The sequence below is a fragment of the Eurosta solidaginis genome, chromosome 1 (genome assembly GCF_040869045.1).
Source record: "Eurosta solidaginis isolate ZX-2024a chromosome 1, ASM4086904v1, whole genome shotgun sequence".
In the NCBI taxonomy this organism is placed as follows: domain Eukaryota; kingdom Metazoa; phylum Arthropoda; class Insecta; order Diptera; family Tephritidae; genus Eurosta; species Eurosta solidaginis.
In genome coordinates, this window is record NC_090319.1 from 349090430 (window position 1) to 349110991 (window position 20562).

At 35.3% G+C, this 20562-nt stretch overlaps 1 protein-coding gene across 9 annotated transcripts in view; it reads right to left on the bottom strand.

Moving 5' to 3' along the window:
* Octbeta2R (Octopamine beta2 receptor) overlaps positions 1-20562 on the bottom strand; it is a 733310-nt gene that overhangs the window by 34040 nt on the left and 678708 nt on the right. For all 9 annotated transcript variants that reach the window (XM_067762597.1, XM_067762595.1, XM_067762596.1 and 6 more), the window contains one exon: positions 3353-3451. In XM_067762597.1, coding sequence (XP_067618698.1) covers positions 3353-3451 — 99 coding nt within the window. The remainder of the gene's footprint in view (positions 1-3352; positions 3452-20562) is intronic.

The window sequence follows — 20562 nt, forward strand, 5'->3', positions numbered from 1 at the left end:
TACGCTTTTGACACACACAAATTTTTTGGAAGCTTGAGTCAAAAAAGTGTGTATCTCCCATAAAATATGAGGTATCGAAATAACAGCCAACCTTTTAACGACGGCCCACTCGGTACCGATGTAACGTAAACAAGTTTACCAACTCTAAGTTCAATTCAGCGCATCCATTACAAGTTTGACCGTTATTACCCTGTACGGAAAATCTCTAGTTCAAAACTGGTGCGCTTCTCGTGCTTTCGGAATCACTATTAGTTCGCACTTTATCTCTTTTATATGATTTCGACTGGCGAGTTTATCATGTGTACGTCCTGGGCGATGGGAATCATCCTCGTTGCATTACCTTTTTTATAGTTCTAAACCAGATACATATTTTATTTTAAGAACTACCTAGTTCGTGTATTGGCACTACTTCGATAGTCTCTCATTAGTGTGAAAATTTCCCTTTAGATGTAGTTCGTTTGTTGATATTATTTTGTTGGCGCCGGAATGGGGAGAGATTCTACATGTTGCTTCTAGCACGATTTTAGCCCCCTTTTCGATTGTTTTGAATCATTACCAAAAGCTGATAGTTGTTTTTTTGGTAGATAGTCTATTTGTCAAATATATGTTAAATATGAAATATGTGAACCCAAACTGTCGCTTAGAACTATAGAGAGTCTAGTAATAATCGCACAACTAACTATTTAGTGCTTTAGGTCTAGTTCTAAACTAGTTATTTTTATCACTAGTGACAGATTTCGCTTTACGGTATATACGGGAACTCTACCTTGCTTGTTCGCTTGCTTTCAATACAATCGATTTTTAGCATTTTCCAGATGTTTAGAACCAGGCGGGTGGAAGAAAAAGTTTTATTTGAAAATTGGTCGTTCCATCAGCCGAATTTGTTAATTTCTTTCCAAACTTTGCGATAACCTACAGGCCAAAAGTTTTCCATAAACCTTAGGGCAATGTTATGTTAATTTATTAGGGAAGAAAATTTTTTCTAGATGTGGCTGGGATCAAGATATTTAGAGATATTTAAAACATCAATTTTGAATATGTGAAATTTGGTGACCAAAAAATGCTACAGAAAGAGAAAAAAATTAAATAATTAAAAAAATAATTAAAGACTAATTGACTAGCTGTAGTCAAGAATTCCTAAAGATGATTTCAAATTGAAATCGAAATATCGGCCTAAATATATCGCTAAATATATACAACAAATGTGTGCATTTTATAAAATTATTAAAGTTAAATAATTGAAAGAATTCATACTTGATTTTGAAGTTTAAAATCGGTTTTGGGGTAACTTCCTCATTACCTAGGTACGTGAAACTGTGAACGAAACTTACCGTCCTCTAAATCGGAGCTAAACACCTGAAATCTAACACATGGGATACCGTGACAATTTGGAAACAATTTCCGCAAGGTGGCGCATTGGTTCGGGAAAAAAATCGTATCTGATTTAAAATCTTGAGATCGAATTCTGGTTAAATACTAGCGTGGACCCCTTTGAAATTGCAATATTCAGAATAAAGAATTCTTCTAAATAGAGCAGAAGTCTAGATAATTGGGAAATGTGTAATATTGCGGTCGATAAGTAACTTCTCATTGAGCTCGAAACTTGAAACTTTACCCATTGCTAAGGGCAAGGTGATAACGCAAAATGATGGGAAAATTGCCCTCTAGGTGGCGACTGGTAGAGATAATTAAAAAATTCATATGAGATTTGGAATCTTTGAATGGTTTTTAGCTGACTTCCCCACAGCCTGACTTGGGAAGATTGTAAAATATAAAATAAAGCCGTCTTACAGGGATCACGAAAAAGACCTGAAATTATGGGCAATCTTATCAGTTTGTAATATTACGGATAGAACCTTCTTTTAGATGATGTAAGGATGAAGATATTTTTAGAAATTAAGAAAGTCTATTTAAAACATGTGGATCGAGTTAGAAACCTGAAATCGAACACAAAGAGCAGAACACCCTGACCTGTTATTGAGCCAAAAACCTTGAAATTGTACACATAGCTCAAGACGCAGTGACAACAAAGGATGATGAGAAATATTCCGCAAGGTAGCGCAGGGGTCGAGATTATTAAAAATGGTGCGAAGTTGTGAGTCTTGAGACCGTTGTTTAATAACTGGCACCTGAAATTTTCAACAAAGCTTATGACCATATTAGATCGTAATATTCAAACATTTTATTGAGCTACAAACCTTGCTAAAGGTAGTTCAGAACCCGATGATAATGCAGTTAGAGGGGAAAGAAGAGAGATATTTAAAAATTTAATACCATGCTGCGGAACTTCGTTAACAGTTTCAAGAAACTTTCCTCTAATGTATATAAGGACCCAAAAAATCTTCGAATGCACTATGCCAATACTTTGCACCTGTATACGCAGTCGTTTGATGTAGAGAAGCATAAGGAGGCCCCAAACCAAGTCCGCACAGAATCGGTGAACCCTTTTGATAGATCGCGCACGGTGAACCTCATTATTAATATACACATACAACTCTTTCAAAATAAGAAAGGATACTTACTGTGGAGAAAAGAGTCCGTTTGGCCCAACTTTGTTTCGGTAACAGGTTAAACTCTAACTTGTCCAGAAGCAACACCGAAATATTTTATATATATTTTGCATTCAATGTGTTCACACAAGGCACCAACCGTCTTTTCAAATGTCATGTGCAAACATACGACCCTAAAAGAATCATCCCTCCAAACCTTTTGAGACTTGGACTCCCGTATAAGGAATGTGATGATATTTGTGCGTGGTCGTATGTATTGAATGAGGCGATGCACTGTTAACACAACAATAATAGGACCAGACAATGCAACAAAAGAAGTGAAAATTCCGTTAAGTGGCGCACGGCTAAATGGTGTAAAAAGTATACGAGTTTTGGAGTCCTTAAATATATTTTTATCTATTTGGAGAGAATATTAGAAAAATGGTACTAGTTTTGCGAAAATGTTTTTAAAGACTTGCTGCTGATCTACAATTTTGAAACTTCCCACGTAGTTCTGAGCACCTTTATATAACCGGAGCAGTATGAAGTGGGAAGCTTGTCAAAAAAAGGACGTCAAATCAAGTCCTATAAAGAAGGTTTGATCGCAATAACTTAACAACGGATTCTGTCATTTCTTAAAAAAAAAAAAACAATACAAACTTCTAAGGGTAACTTTTCCAAAGTAAACTCCAGTTTATTTGTTTTTACACAATTTAAATAATAATAATAAACATTTTTCATTGAAATATACATATATATGTGTGGTCATTTTGTACCCTTAAGGGATAATATTTTAGTTTTTCTTAATGGGACAGAAAGGTTAATTAACCAATATATTGCTCCGCATAAATTGCTAGACCTACCTGTCGACGGATATGCAACACAAATGCAAAATGCTTGCCGTTGAGAAGTAGACATCTAAACTATTCCACAAATCACACACGAATGTACTGTAATTCCAACTGCAATTAAAGAAAAGCGAAATAATTATTAGGACTTAGATAACTTAAAATTGGGGAAGAAATAGCTTGGTATATTTAAAAATTTTATATCTTCGAGGGTATGTCGAAAGAGCATTTTTTTAATTATTTTTTTCTTGGCAACGTTGGTTGGGAGCTTTGGGGTTGTTGCAGCTAAACACACTTCAGGTTTAAAGAATCGATTAATATATCCATAGATATATAAGTTTGTTTTTTAATATTGTCTGCCGGTGTTAGTAGAGAGAAATTTTAGAGAAATTTGTGGCATTATGGGGGTACCGTACGCACCTTGTTTACCAACGTATCTTATCTATCTATCTATGTATATCTATAAGTCTTATAAAATAAAGTTGCTAAATGCCATGTATGCACATAACTTCACACAGAATACTCCGATTTTAAAACGGTTTTTTGCATTTGAAAGCCTAGCTACGTGAGATGGTACAGTTAATATAATTTGAAGATATATATTATAGGGGCGTGGCAAATTGCCAAAATGTAGCAAAAAATCATAAAATTTTTGTTTACACAGCTACAACTCATAACCGGATGGATGGATTTCAAAAATTCTACTTTTCAGTAAAACCTTGAAATATTTACCTTCGATCTGCATCAAAAAAAAAAAAAAATACTTGATTTCTTTCTTATATCAGCCAAATTGTTTAAACAAAAGTAACCTTTTTATCAAAAAATGCGTATGTGTGTTTGTTCGCTGTGAACTGTCCGCTGAACTGTCCGCGCTAATTGCTTTTGAGTGAGGCTTGATGCGACACATACATACGTACATATATAATATTCGCTGCATTATTTAACTTCGGTCGTAGGTTTATAGGTATGTATGGATGTACATCACTACATAGTATAAAACAAAGTCGCTTTTTCTGTCCCTATGTCCCTTTGAATGCTTAAACCTTTAAAAATACGCAACGGATTTTGATGCGCTTTTTTTTAGTATATAAAGAGTGATTGAAGAGGAAGTAACGGGTGAACATATTTGGCTGAAAATTGGTGGAGGGGTAGCTTAGAACCAGGAGACAGGCATAGGCTAACTTTAGCCCGTTCTTGATAGGGTCTTGAGATCAAAACGTGGACCTGGGTAATCCTGGGATATGTTTGTACAATATGGGTATCGAACGTGAGCTGTTTATGAGTACTTTGATACGGGGTATTTTTCGTACCCGCGTGTAACTATGGTCTCGAGATATAAGCGAAAACGTGGACGCGGGTACCCCTAGAATGTGTTTATAGAATATGGATAACGAATGAAAGCTGTTGATGAGTGCTTTAGTACAGGGCATTTTTCATACCTATTTGTGAAGGGTCTCGAGATATAGGCCAAAACGTGCATCAGGGTAACACTAGGATGTGTTTTTACATTATGGGTATCAAATTTAAGCTGTTGATGAGTGCTTTAGTACAGAGTAATTTTTATACCACTGGGTGACTAGGGTCTCAAGATATGGGCAAAACCTGGACCCGGATACCCCTAGAATGTGTGTGTAATATGGATATCAAATGAAAGTTGTTGCCGAGAGCTTTAAAGTAATTTTCATTGTGATATTCGATTTAGTTGCATTAACCTGGCAAAACTGATAAATGTGCATGCGAAGCCGAAATAAAGACATGAATTAATAATACCCACATAACTATTTACAAACGTCCTATTCGATTTGCCTTGCAATAAGGGATGAAGAAGACTGGGAAACCCTTTACAGAAGAGAAAAGACAGAAGGAAAAGGAGACTGAGAAAGAGATAGAGAGAGACGAAAATAGAGATAGATGAATCGAAAAGGCGGAGGGAGGAGTGAGTAAAAGGATTAAGAAACAGAAACAGTTTATTAAAATGTATGGAGATAGACTAAATTTAGGGCAGAACAACGTCTGACGGGTCTGCTAGTTCTTTATATATACCAAACAATAAAAAAATATTACATATAAGTAGCCGTCTTTTCTGGTGGAATGGTTATGTTTGCGTGTAATTGGTTGATTTTAAATAAAGCAACTTGCGTTATATTATTTAACTCACAGTTTTTATAAATTTGCATCAGTATTTACTAAATTTTGCAACTATGTGTTTCTCCTTAACCAGTTCAAAATATTTACGTTGGTCTTACCTAATTACCACCACGCTCTTTCATTAACAACTTCCGTTTATCCTTTCAACCAGGAATACTTTTTACGTGTCTTACTCCGTAAGTATTTTTAAGACTGCATTTATGATATCACAGCAATTTTACCGCAATTTCCAACTGTAGTTAAGATTATATAACTTTATGGCTTAACGCGCTGCCCCTCTTTGCCTCTACTTTTCTTATTTGCATTTCTTCAACTTTTTGCTAAATCACCGACAAGGTCATAATGATCTCATTAGCTTAACTTTTATAAACTCGTGTTTATTAATAATTACTTACTGCAGGTAGAAATATTTAGTAATGGCAGACTGATTTACATACATACGTATATTTAAAGCAAAAGCTAAGCAAATAAAAATGAATTGCTGTGCGTTAGTCTCGCTAAAACTCATAAAAGGCTTGCCCGTTTTCGATAAATTTTGGTGTTTCATTCGCTATGCTTTAGAAACTCTTTTTTTAAAGTAGGCGGTGCAACGCCTCTTTTAGGAAAAATTCGCTCAATCTCTACAAATATATGAGTGGGAGTGCAGTGGAATAGGATTGAGTGTTTGGTTGAGAGGGGGAGTGAAAGGGGGTGTGAAAAAGAGATAGCAGTGTGAGTGTGAGAGTGAGAGCTGGAGTGAAAGTGGGAGTTAAAATGGGATATGGAGTTAGAGTGGGACTGAAAGTGAAAGCGATTATGCAGTGGGAGTGTGAGAGTTCTTGTTGGAGTGGCAATAAGAGTGGAATAGGTAGTTAGAGTGGGAGTGGAAATTATAGTTGAAAAGGGAGTGAGTGTTGAAGCTTAAGTGGGACAATAACAAGAAGAACAAGTAAAGGTGTCTAAGTTCGGGTGTAACCGAACATTATATACTTAGCGTGAGCTTCAATTGTACGTTTCATTTCAGATAAATTACTTTTCTACATAACACGTGGCACCGCCCGTTTAAAAAAAAAATGTCTCCCCATTTCTTCTTACAATAAAACTTGATAAGTGAAAAATCATTGATTCAAAACTATTCTTTGCTAAGGTATAGCTTATTATTCTAGACTACGACCCTTTTAAACTTGTTTTGTTTCTAATTTGTCGTGGTCTTTAACCGATCCCGTCCAGTTTTACTAGAAATATTTTCTACTATAAGGAAAATATGTGTACACAATTTCATTACGATCCGTTAATTTTTCTTCGAGTTATGGCTCCCGAAGCATAGAAAATTGCTTAGTCATAAAAGGGGCCGTGCCACGCCCATTTTTAAATTTTAAGTTTTTCCTATTTATTGTTATAAATCCACTTGAGAAATGAAATACCATTGATACAAAGCTCTTTTTTGCAAATATATAGCTTACTATTTTCGTCTACGACCCTTTTAAAAATCTTTAAAGGTGGGTGTGGTCCTTAACCGATTTCGTTAGTTTTTCTTCAAAGCCTTTCTTATAGTAAATGCAACCTCTCTGACGAATTTTGTTACGATAGGTTTAACGATTTTTGATTTATGATTAATAATATTTGTAAAATTGATTTTATCACAAGTGCGCGGTGCCACGCCCATTTAAAAAAAAATTTTCCAAATTTTTAGCAAGAGTCTCAATAACAGTCCACATGTCAAATTTCAACATTCTAGATGTACTATTTATTAAATTATTAGTTTTTTTGTGTTTTCCAAAATTTTATATATATAAAAAGTGGGCGTGGTTATCATCCGATTTCGCTCCGTCCGTCCGTCCGTTAACACGGCCAAATTTGGCACACGAGCTTATTTAGACCCAGAATAGATTGGTATTGAAAATGAGCGAAATCGGATGATCACCACGCCCATTTTTATATATAAAACATTTTGGAAAACACAAAAAACCTGATTATTTAGTAAATAATAAACCTAGAATGTTAAAATTAGACATTTGGACTGATATTGAGACTCTTGATAAAAATTTGTAACAATTTTTTTTAAATGGGCGTGGCACCGCCCACTTGCAATTAAATCAGTTTTACAAATATTATTAATCATAAATCAAAAATCGTTAAACCTATCGTAACAAAATTCGGCAGAGAGGTTGTCCTTACCATAATGAACGCTTTGAAGAAAAATTAACGAAATCGGTTAAGGACCACACCCACCTTTAAAGATTTTTAAAAGGGTCGTAGACGAAAATAATAAGCTATATCTTAGCGAAAAAGAGCTTCGTGTCTATAGAATTTTACTTCACAAATTGAATTACAATATTAAATTGGAAAACACTGAAATTTTTTAAAATGGGTGTGGCACCGCCGCTTTTATGATTAAGCAATTTTATGTTTCCGGAGCCATAACTCGAAGAAACATTAACGGATCGTAATGAAATTGTGTACATATATTTTCCTTATAGTAACAAATATTTCTAGTAAAAATGGTCGGGATCGGTTAAAGACCACGACAAATTAGATACAAAACAAGTTTAAAAGGGTCGTAGTCTAGAATAATAAGCTATAACTTAGCAAAAAATAGTTTTGAATCAATGATATTTTACTAATCAAGTTTTATTGTGAGAAGAAATGGGAACACATTTTTTTTAAACCGGCGGTGCCACGTGTTATGTAGAAAAGTAATTTATCTGAAATGAAACGTACAATTGAAGCTCACGATGAGTATATAATGTTCGGTTACACACGAACTTAGACATCTTTACTTGTTTTTTCTAATTTAAATTAACAGTCTCAATATTAGCCAACACATGAGTGATAAAAAGTGGGCATGGTTATCATTCCATTTCGTTTATTTTAAATAGTTATCATGTGCAGAGACAGACGGATGCACACACGAACGGGCGGACAGACGGAAATGGCAATGTTAATACCCTTTTTCATGCTGAGCATTTTGATATATGGAAGTCTATGTTTATCTCTATTCGTTTATGCCTTTACGATCAAGCGTTATGTTACCAAAGTTAAAATATTCTGTGTGCAAAGAGCGCTGAGTACAAAAATCGGTATCAATGAAATCCTTGCTATGAAAACTTTATTGTGTTTGAAATTTTCTGATAAAATCATTTCCAATAACATTTGGTAAAAGTTTTGCGATGATAAGCCTTGTCCCATTGTATAACCGCCGGGATCCAAACTACGAAGCATAATTTTTTTGACCGTAGTTGTTAAGCAAAAGCTTCTGCTGAAGTGTCTCCGCCCAAATGCATACTCATATTTGCAGAGCGAAATATTTTTTGTACGTCGTCTGTGGGCGTTCCCCAGGAAGTTAGAGGAAAGCACCACCTATGGGATGATCACTACCCGTTAAGTTCTTAATGGTGCGATCTACATTTTCCGGCGATTATTTATGAGATAAGGTGTACTCATCCCACACGATAAACTTACATGTCATTAGAACCCCACTTTGGCCTGAGCTTTTGATTATATTGCACATCGGTATATGAGATGTTTTAGAGACCGTTGTAATTTAAATGCGGAGTGAGCTCTACATCCACCACAGAAAAGGATAGCCGTGATTCCTGAGGAAGCAACTGGCACAGCGATTTTTCTTTTTGATCTTACGCCAGCTAAATTTTTTTAGTTTTTCAGATTCCGCCAGGCCTATCCAAAGAGGGGATATAAGCCAAGTTCCTCTTTAAATTGGCATCCGGCTCCTTTGTTCTACAAATTTTCGGGACTGGGCCTACACGTGTTGTGCCCACTCCGTACTGCAATTGAAAAGCAGCAGAGTTTTCACTGAGAATTTTTTAATGCAGAAATACACTCGGAAAATTTTCCAAACCACTGCTGATTGGCGACCTCCCTTAGAAAGGCCTTTTTTTTTAATCAGATTGCAATCGATATCGAAATTTTCAAAAATTGTGAAAATGTGTTAACAGATCTACCGCTGAAAGCAAAAGTACCATATTTTGTCTGGGGTTTTAAGAACGCCCCATCTCAGAAATCGGCTGGACGGGGCCATTCATCTCATAATTTGTTTCACTTTTAAGTGCTATCTGGGCTTATATCCAATAGACTTTGACATTAACTGGGGTGTTAAAAAAAAAAACAGAAAAAGGACACTTTTGAAATAAGTTCCGAAATAGGGCGTTATTCAAAAGGTTTGTGATATAGCGCGTTTTTAAAACGCCAGCCGAGGTAGGCTAATATTTCACTCAGCTATCGAAATATTGAATACTGGTGAAACTAAGTAAAACTTTGTAAAATGGGAGCCGCACCGCCAACATTTCATACAAGGCAATTAAAAAGCTTTGAAAGCTCTGAATAAAAAGCCATTGATATGGTTCTGAAACGGTATAGCAGAATTATGGTTATAGGAACCACGACCACGCCCACTTAAGAAACAAATTTCCTGTAAAGCTTAGACGTAACAAAATTTGCAATTTCGAGGCACGAAAATATAGCGAAAAGCCGACCTCTCGAGTCTCGAAAATTTCGCTTGTGTTCGATAGGATTTCTAAAGCTTTACAAATAATGGCAACGTCACAAACAATTTTTAGACGTGCTAGAACTTACGTGCTGATGCGTTATCCACAGAGGAAATAATCATAACTACACTGAAAGAAGAAGACTAGTAAAATCAACTGAAATAAGGGTGAATTCAACCGAAATCTTTGTCAATTTTTATCCATCGCAACAAGATGTTGAATCAACTGCGCACAAATCGTTGATTCGTAATTGACCGTTTTAGTAGTCAAATGAACAAAAAAAGTTGTTACGACAAAAAAAGAATAAGTGTAGGGCGCTATAACCTCCGAAGAGATCTAGGGCCGAGCTTCTCTTCCAATTTGCGTTCGTGCTCCTTGCTTGGAGGAGAAATTGCAAAATTGTACCCGATGGATAGGTGTCCCGGTATCTCATAATTTTTTGCACAGTAAGTTCAAAAAAGGGTTTTTCGTTTTGTATTGATAACTGAAAAACTAGTTTTTTTGTTGTTTTCCCATTTTGTGTGTTTTCCGATTTGGTGGTTTTCTTATTTTGGTGTTTTTTTAACAAGTGATACCATCGTCATAAGTACAAAGTAGAGAGCGCAGTGAGCGTAAAATTCTCTTTGAAATTTGCTCATGTATTGACCGTTGATCGCTGCTGAAATGGCCAGCGAGATCAGTTGTGTTGACAAAAAAATTAATTAGATTGATTAGGAATATGCCAATTTTACAGAAATTTGTTAACTTAAGATGACAATTTCTGTTCTGTTGAAATGACTAAACTAATTTGTTCGCTTGACAAAGAACTCGGTCGAACTAACCGTAGTTCGATCAATTTCACCGAATCTCCGTTAAGTGGAGAACAACAGAACAGATTTGTTGATTTTACTAGCACCATTTCTTTCAGTGTATGTATATTACTTATAATCGATATTAAACGATAACTTCATGTAGCTTTAGAGGTATTTCTCTCAGTGTGCCACAATGATCTGTCGACCGTATTTTTAAGGTAAATTTTTTGAAATCGAAAATTTGAGACATGTAGCTAAGACGAGTCCAGATATTTTCAGTATATCTCCATAAAGTGAGAAATTTATACATAACAAACGCGATGAAGTATACATACATACCTGTTTACCACTTGTGTCACTTAACCTAGATTATTTGATACATACATATGATATTCATTTCCACATAAATATATACAAATGTGGCTTGCAACGAATGTTCAAAAGGAGTTAGTAAACTCCTTTCTGTTTCTACCACTGGCAGTTGAAAGTACAAAATTTTACATAATCAAATCAAAAAAGAAAATGCAAACGGCATACCAAGTAAAAGTTTTTTAGTTAATGGCAGAAAGTCTAGCAAAAATTTCTTTGACTGCTGTTAGTGACGGTGCAATCGCTTTGATAATAAATTTACCTGCCAAACTAAAGTAGAAGGGGAAGCGGAAGAATGAAAGTACGATGGCAAGTAGATAGTAATAATTTAAAGGAGTTTTAATTAGGTCGTTGACGGTATTACCGTTGTCGCTGTCATTACCATACTAAATACATATCTTTGTACATATGTGCTTGTTTACATATACATATATGTATAGCCTTATGGGTGTATATGAAAGGCTATATTTTCGACAAACAAAGTGATACATATAGATATGTGGAACTTAAGTCGTCAATGCAATGTGCGCCTTATATTTATGCTTTCCCCTCAATTTCGCCGGTAATTTATATTCGAGTATTTAAGTTATTTACCGCATACAGGAAATAAAATTCTGTATATGTATTAGAGTTTATGCATTCTCGTTAGCATTTATTTACAAACACTGTTCATATAAATATCGTACATATATACCCGTATAACTAAGTTCTCCATTGCTGCACTAATATTTGATGGCCCGATAGGCTCATTCCGAAATTACTTTATACCTTAAGGCAAAACTTTAACTGTCTTTTGTTACTTGATTTAAAAAAACACTTCAGTTAATCTTCTTTGTATAACTTATGAAAAAAAAAAAAAACAACAGCCACAAAGACACACATTTTCCATCTAAACTCTTAAAGATTACGAACCTGATGTCGTCAGCCTTAGGCTATATTTCTTAGTCATGTATATGGCCGCCTTCGAGAACCAATTAATAAAGCGTAATTAGCATTCAAGACTGCAATACAATGAAATGAGAGCTAACTGCGTTACTGCTGGCTAAGAGCTAAGTAATCAATCCCCCCAGCGGGTCAGAGGGCTTAGAATATACCCGCGGCAGGTATGCCTGTCGTAAGAGGCGACTAAAATACTAAATTGATTCAAGGGGTTCTGTCCTTATCGCTACAGCAACAACAAGCTTAGTAATAATATGTAAAAATCGAATGTTTGAATGTATGAGGCTTATGGAATCAAATATGCTTGCAAGAAACAAGTTAAAATTGATAGAATATATTCAAAATCACTTCAAAATTGTTTAGAGCATAGATACGGGCGTTTTAAATAGATGTCGCGGTGTTCTGATCAGTTGGGAAATTGTGTTATTATCGCGAACCTTCATAGTTAATTCCTCATACTCAAATGTTTGTAAAATTTTGAAAATTTTTTTTAATTTTTCCGTAAAAAAATTTCGATATTGGCTTGTTGACTTTCAGTTACGAATTTCATAAAGGTTTTTCCGAAAATATGGAGAAAATAGCAAAATAGGAGGAAATGAGGAATTAAATTAACGAAATTTATAAAAATTCCCACTAATATTTCTCTGTTTGCTGCTGCATATCGCGCCTTGCATACATTTGTATATACAGTGGCTGACATCTTATTTCGTGCAGCTACAGAAAAACACTGTTAAGATATATAGAAAGGAAACTAGTGAGGGTTAAAAAAAAATTCAAATGCACAATTTAAAAAAATAATAAAAATAAAAATTGAAATCTTTAAATATAAGTTAGGTGAGATCTGCGTTAAGCATATTCCAATCCTTAAGAAACCCAAAAATAAAATACTTTGGTATACAAAGCCATTGCTAAAACTTAAAAATTTAAGAAATGAATATTTCAAGAAGTTTAAGTTATCCAAATATATTATATATAAAGAGAAATTTCTGTTTTATTCAAGTAAAATATAATCCATGAACAGGGACTTGAAGCTTAGTTATAGTCGTAAGTTCGAATCGGATATAAAGCAAAACTCGAAATCATTTTGGAGATATGTCAATTCCAGAAAATCGTATACCTTCTTTTGTCTATCTCAATGAGACGAAAGCGCACTCCACTATTGAAGCTGTTAATCTCTTTGCTTTCAAGTCAAACATCAAAGCTGGCATTGACTTTGATCAGGTGTGTTACACGAACATAAATTTCCCAATAAATTTTGTATCGCTAACCCTAATGCTCGCTGATATAGAAGAAGGAATCCGACAACTGAAGACGTCTACTAAAACCGATGTAGTCTTAATTAAAAAAATGTTCTGGCCTTGCTTCCCCATTGTTGGTTCTGTTCAATAAATCACTTGAAGGAGGAGTGTTTATAGATGCGTGGAAAGTCAGTTCTATCACTCCAGTGTTCAAAAGTGGTAATAGGAACAATATTGCGAATTATCGACCAATTTCAAAGATATCCTCAGTCTCAAAACTATTTAAGGCTATAGTTAAAAATAAAATTAATTTTGCTGTAAATCGCTTGATCTCCGCTCAATAACACGGTTTTGTTAAAGGTTGCTAAACAATTTCAAACATTGCCGTATTTTCGGAATATATTGTATTTCTGCGTTTCAAAATCGCCTTCAAGTTGATTCAGTTTACACAGACTTTTCAAAAGCTTTTTACAAGGTGATTCACACAATTTTATTATTGAAACTGAGAGCTCTAGGATTTCATTCCACTCTTTTAAAATGGTTTGAATCATATCTCTCGCAAATGTGTAGTTACTGTTGATGGGGCATCATTTAATCCTTTCATTGCGACTTCTGGGGTTCCACAGGGTAGCATACTGGGCCCGTTTCGCTTCGTAATTTTTATCAATGATATAACCAGCTGTTTCAATTATGAAAATTTTCTGTTTTACGCTGATAATATTAAGATTTTTTCGACAATTACGAGCAATGAAGACATGGTAAGGCTACAATCTGATATAGATAATTTTGCCAACTGGTGTAAACGTAATAATTTGAATTTTAATGTAAAAAGTGCTCACATGTTTGCTACTCAAAGTCTCGCTGTCCGTTACACACATCGTATAAAATCTATGGTCTTCGATTATCCACTTTAAAGTGAAATTACTGATCTTGGTGCAGTATTCGATTGTAAATTTCTGTTTCAAACCTATTTGAATTACATAATTCCGAAAGCATATTCAACACTTGCCTTCATCAAACATTTTAGGGCCGTTTCATTGGTTTATCGAGCTCTGGCTCTGGCTCAAATCTCATTGGGACGATCTAGATCAACTTTATGAGAGCTGACAGCACTAATATAAAACATCTGTTTTGTAGAAAATAAGAAGAAACGTACACAAACTTTTAAGATACTGATAGAATTAATACCATTTAAATAGTTTCGCACGTAAGCAAACTGTTTATTTTCCTTACATCATCTTCAAGTTGTTTACTCTTTCAGTGTTCTTGCTTTTAAATATGGCGAGATCTTTTATGTATACACAAATGTACACGTATTTAGTTCACTGCTACAATGGCTCAAATATATGGTTGGCTCATCTCACCAGCTGATTTTATTTTTTTTCATTTCACTGGAGTAGGGATTGTCAGAAGGAGATGGCAAACTTAAAAAGAAACCAACGAATTTACAACATTTTCTTACTACTTACAAATGCTGCTAAGTTTTATGTTTTCATTCCATTCCATTCGTCTAACACCATCACGCTACTTTTGGCAATGTGAACAAAGGTATGTTATTGCTGTAGAGATGAGCCAACCATATAGTTGAGCCATGAGTGCTACCAACTAAAAAGTGGTTAGCTGTCAAAAAATCTACTACAGAAAACTAAACGAACAGAACTGCTATACGGACCAGAAATTGAACTAGATATATATCAGGATCACAACGTTGTTGTTGCATTTGCATGTTAAATTTCTATCCGTATCTCGCTCAAGTCTCAATGGAACGTAACTTTTAGCTCTGATTTTACCGATCCTAACACATTAAAATTGCTATACATCTCTCTTGTGCGGTCTTAATTAGAATACGCTGTCTTTATCTGGAAGTCATTCTATAATTGTCACATTACCAGACTTGAACTTGGGCAAAAAGTTTTTGTTCGCTTTACCCTACGGTCGTTGCATTTCAGTGATCCGATTCCTTCTTACAGAAGTCGCTGTTTGCTTATAAGCCTAAAATCTTTAAACGGCAGACGTTCTATTCTGTCTCTCACTTTTGTTTTCTACTTGATAAGTGGAGCGATTGACTGCCCATTTCTGCTAGCCAGAATTTGATTCAACATCCCAGAGAGGAGTGTACGCAATCATGATACTTTCTGGCTGGACACTGTTAGAACAAATTACTCGTCTAATGCGCCAATTTCAAGAGCTTTAAAAGAGTTTAATGTGCTTTCAAATCCTGTGGATCTGGACTTTTCCTCCTCAAAACATATGTTTAAATCGATATAAAATGACTTATATACGTAAACTTTTAGTTAATTTTTAGTTTTTATAATTAAATTTTTGGTTTCTTGTAATCTGTGTGAAAATGTTCACATTTTCTAGATTAATACGAGATAAATAAATAAATAAATACTTAATTTTCATGTGTTTACATGTTCGTGCTAAATATTTAATAAAAACTAAATTTATCTCAAAAACTAAGGCCACAACTTATTTCGTGCACTGCGCCCTGCCTTAGAAAAAATTACTTTGTTATTTAGTTTAGTACCTTTTGTCAAGAGCTAAATTTAAGCCGCAAGTTTAAGTTGGCTGATCACTGCAGTGTATTCCAAGCGAAAATTGCTGCGATTAAGGATGCGGTGGATGGAATGCTATCCAGTGCTACCACGGTTAGGGAATTTAACACCTACTCTGATAGCCAAGCGGCTATCAAGGCCTTGAGCTCAACTACAGTGCGATCAAGGGTGGTCTGGGAGTGCCTGACCTCGCTTGCGATTGCATCGAATTATTTTACAATTAAGATTATCTGGGTTCCGGGCCATAGTGATATCCCGGGTAACTGTCAAGCGGATCTCTTAGCCCGCATCGGTACAACTGAACCGGATGAAGATGGCTGTAGGGATTTCGGGATCCCGCTGGCCACCTGTGGATTGCTCCTCCATAGCTGGGCCTCGAGTCAGCTCAGCAAACGTTGGGCGGATACCACGTCTTGCAGGGTAGCAAGATCTTTCTGGCCAAAAGTGGATGGCAGGAGGTCTGCTGAAATAATTGGGTTCACTAAGGCTCACCTATCAATGGTCACTGGGGTTTTGGCAGGGCACTGTCCCATGGTTATCCATGCGGTACGTCTCAATATACTGGAAACTCCATCCTGCTGCAGCTGTATGGAGGATGATGAGGTGGAATCACCAAATCACTTTATGCTTGATTGTCCAGCTTTTGCCAGAACTAGGCGAAAGTACTTCGGTCGCGACACACTTGGATCTCCCGAGGATATATCCAAAGTTGAGATCGGTATTATTCGGAGCTTTATCGTTGCTACCCAACGATTCTCTAAGTAGCTAGATCTAAGTCACCGTTATTTTTGATGTATGTGGTATCACAACGGACCTTCGTGTTGTCCAAGTGAGCTATCCTTATCAGGGCAGCTACCACCTAACCTATCCTATCCTAGTTTAGTACCTCATATGACCACCTTTTTGTTAAATAACACCTTCAGAATGGTTTTTGATAGATGTAATTAGTTTTTGAGCGGCTTGGCGTGGTATCTTATGCCTTTCTTAGACAAGAGCATTTTTTAAATTGCTAATCTTATTAATCTGCCTTAGCCGTATAACCAATTCCAAAATTAACCACAAATTTTCAATGAAATTTAAGGCGAGATATTGTGGAAGTGGATTCATGAGGAGTGGGTAGTTCCATATTACTCATGCCTGCATAATTTCGGATTTGTGTTAAGGGTCTTTGTCTTGGTTATAGAGAAATCGATCACGTACACCTAAATTAGGTACATTTTGCAACAAATTATTTTTTCGTAAGGTTAAATACAAATTTATGTCCATTGTGCCATCAAAGAAAGTTAAGTTGCCAACTCCAAAGGAAGCCAAGTAGGCCAAAAACCATCACGTTTCCACCGCCATATCACATAGTTGCTTTCAAACGGTTCAAACGTGTCAAACGGTGGTCAAAAGAATTTAACGACCCTTACATAACTAAAGCACTTTTTACAACATTAGTTAGGCCAATATTAGAATACGGCTCGATAATTTGGAATCCGCGTTATCAAGTCCATGCAGACAGTCTCGAGTCAATACACAAACAATTTTTATTATTTGCCTTAAGAAATTTCCAATGGGACTCTTTAACTAATCTTCCACCTTATACTAATCGATTAAAGCTTATCAATCTTCCAACTCTTGCTAGTCGAAGAGAAATGCTTGGTGTAATATTTATGACAAAACTCTTAAATGGATCAATTTCGAGCCCATTCCTTCTGAATGAAGTGAACCTTTGCGTTCCCTCTCGGACATCGAGACACTTCAAACCTCTTCTGCTGAAACAATGTAGAACGAATTTCGAACAAAATGAATCTTTTCGGCGTTTATACCAAGATTATAACTCTCACTCAAACACATTTGATAGCTCGGACTCCCTTTTTTCTATAAAAAAGATTGTTCTCACCTCTCTAAATTAATGTATAATACGTTTGCTTCTGTTCTCTTTAAGTATTACGCTTGGCTGATGAAATTTCTTCAGTAGCGAGCGGTCTCAGATCGTGACGCTTGACAAAGCGCTGCCCATCAAAGACTCGGCAAAATAAAAAAAAAAAAAAAAAAAAAAAAGTTAATATATATATATATAAATCGATCGCGTGAACAGGATTAGCCTGGTTTCATTGGGCCACTTGAGGGCAGCGCGCTGCCACAACGTCCATTAAAAAAAAAAAAAATTTTTTTTAATTTTTGAGCTTAGAAAATTTAGAAATGGCAAATATTCATTTGGTTAAGCCTCAAGCTTACCAAAGTTAACCGTATGTATGGATATAAATGTTCATTGCAAACTCAAATTTTAAAACGAATAAGCACTGTTTTTGTAGGCCTGTCTATATATTAAATGCGAGATAAGCTAATAAAACTGAGGATGGCGCAGTAATTATGCGTAGCTTAGCACTAATAGCCTTGTGACTTAAAGTTTGTTTATGCTACATGTTTGCGCTAATAGCACATAGACGCTTGCTTTTAACTTTCTTTTCCAAGTCACTTATTCGTTGTGAAATTTTTATGTGTGCCTATATACCCAGCAGTCAAACTTACTATTCGGGGATTATATCACACCTATATACATCGTATGAAATAGTAAACTGTAAATAGGAAAGTATCAAATTATAAAGAGAAAGCATTAATTGTAGTTGTTGCGGAGGGAGAAATTTACTTCTCAATTGTCTAACTAGTCCAAATAAAAGAAAGCAGGATAAGGCAGATATTTAGAAGAACTGATTCCTAAAAAATGTGTTTCATTGGGAAGAGCTGCTCCATAGTTATGCGGTCGGACTTTTATTCCGTTCTAAAAACAAATAAAAGTCTGGCCTTATCTTTTATTTTCGGGTTTGTGAAAAGCGTGCGGATCTTACTCAGTGGCGCCCGGGGAAAAATATTTTATTGGCGCCCTATCCTAAAAAAATGTGTTTCATTGCTGCTCCTTAGTTATGCGGTCCGACTTTTATTCCGTTCTAAAAAAATAAAAGTTTGGCCTTACCTATTTTTTTTTCGGGTTTGTGAAAAAAGTCCGGTTCTTACTTATTTAGTATATTTTGCAACAGAACTGTAGCTTTGCTTCTGGTGTGACTTGTGGGGTTAGTGTCCTTTGCTAATTGTTCTAAGTGTTCTACTACATTCTCTAGCCCATCGATGATAACGCTAACCGCTTGTATTCTGGCGCTGCATCGTGTTTCAAAATTGACGTTTGAATGTTTTTGATAAAGCATTTTTTAATAATTCCCATCGTAATTTTAAAAGTGGGAAAAAAGATATATGCTTTCAATTATTCCACAACCTGTCACAAGTATCCTGGATATATATATGCATTTTTTAGTATAGAAATTTTTTTCCATAAATCAATATTTTCCAGGAATCAGTTATAACAGAAATACAAATTATCCGGTAAGTTCTGCTTTGCGGACCATATGATGCCCCCTTGTGAGTGGCGCTCGGCGTAAAATACTGCCCCCTCACCGTGGCACTAATCTTACTTTTATCTTTGGATTTTGCTGAAGAAAGTCCTAAAAAATATAAATAATGGATGATGCTATGGGTGTTTCCAGGATTCCCATAAAATTTCTTCCAGAACAATATCACGGTCCGGAATTTACCGACAAAAATAAAATAAATAACTAATAAAATACGTCCTTGGATTAATCATAATGTATAAGTACGAAATTTTAGTAAAATTTTTGACTATTTTGGTTTTTCAGTTAAGGGTGTATAAAAATTATTGGCTTCTATCGCAATTTACCTTTTTAGTTTTCAAACATCGCCAACAGTCTAAAATCTATATGTATAAACATACTGTAACGAATTTGCTGCAAATCCTCTTATTTGCCCTTCTGCTAAGTTCGTATCGCTAAACTGTTGAATAACTCCAATATTGAATAATGGAAAAATGGCCTTTATTAAAGAACTTCACAATAACACTCAAACTGTGCAACGAAAAGCTTGCTTAATAACCAAACTGATTGATAGCCCAAATGAAACTCTACTATTCAAAATAATACTGCTCTTGCTCGCTAGATAGCGTCTTAATCGAAATCTCAAATCAAACTGAATTACAGCGCCTCTACATCTGTCGCATTTTATACTCTTTGGTTTCCTCGTTCACATTTTTCTAGAATCTACTAGCATTGTCCATGAGCTCTCAAACTTCTCAGCTATAACTAAAATTGCACAATTTTATACATTTTTTAGGCGCTTCCAGAATCTACTAGTCCAGTAGCTCTCAAACTTCTCAGATATATGCATGTGTTAGGGCATTGACTCTCCGCTGCTCGTATTCGTACATGGTACATATGTGTAGACGCAATTATTTATTCGTTTATGTAGATACATAATGATTGAATTATTGATGTGAATGTTTGTAGTTTACAGTCTCTCGCGCATACATAGGCGTATAAGTAAATGCATCTGTGTGTGACATCTCTCGGCTGTCTTATATATGTGTATACATGATTTGATTATTGACGTAAATATCGCTTGGCATGGCCTTAGCATCGCCTTAGTGATGGTATAACTTAGTGATGCTAATATCCGTGACAATACATATATACATAATTACTATGAGGGTATTTGGTTGAACGCGTGGGTGTTATGCGATAATTTTAATATAGTATTTTACACACAATTTTGTGGATTAAGTTAGTCAAATTAAGGCTACATATATAATATTTAGTAAGCATTTATTATGTAAGTATATGTATAAACGTTTACAATTTTTGTTTAAAC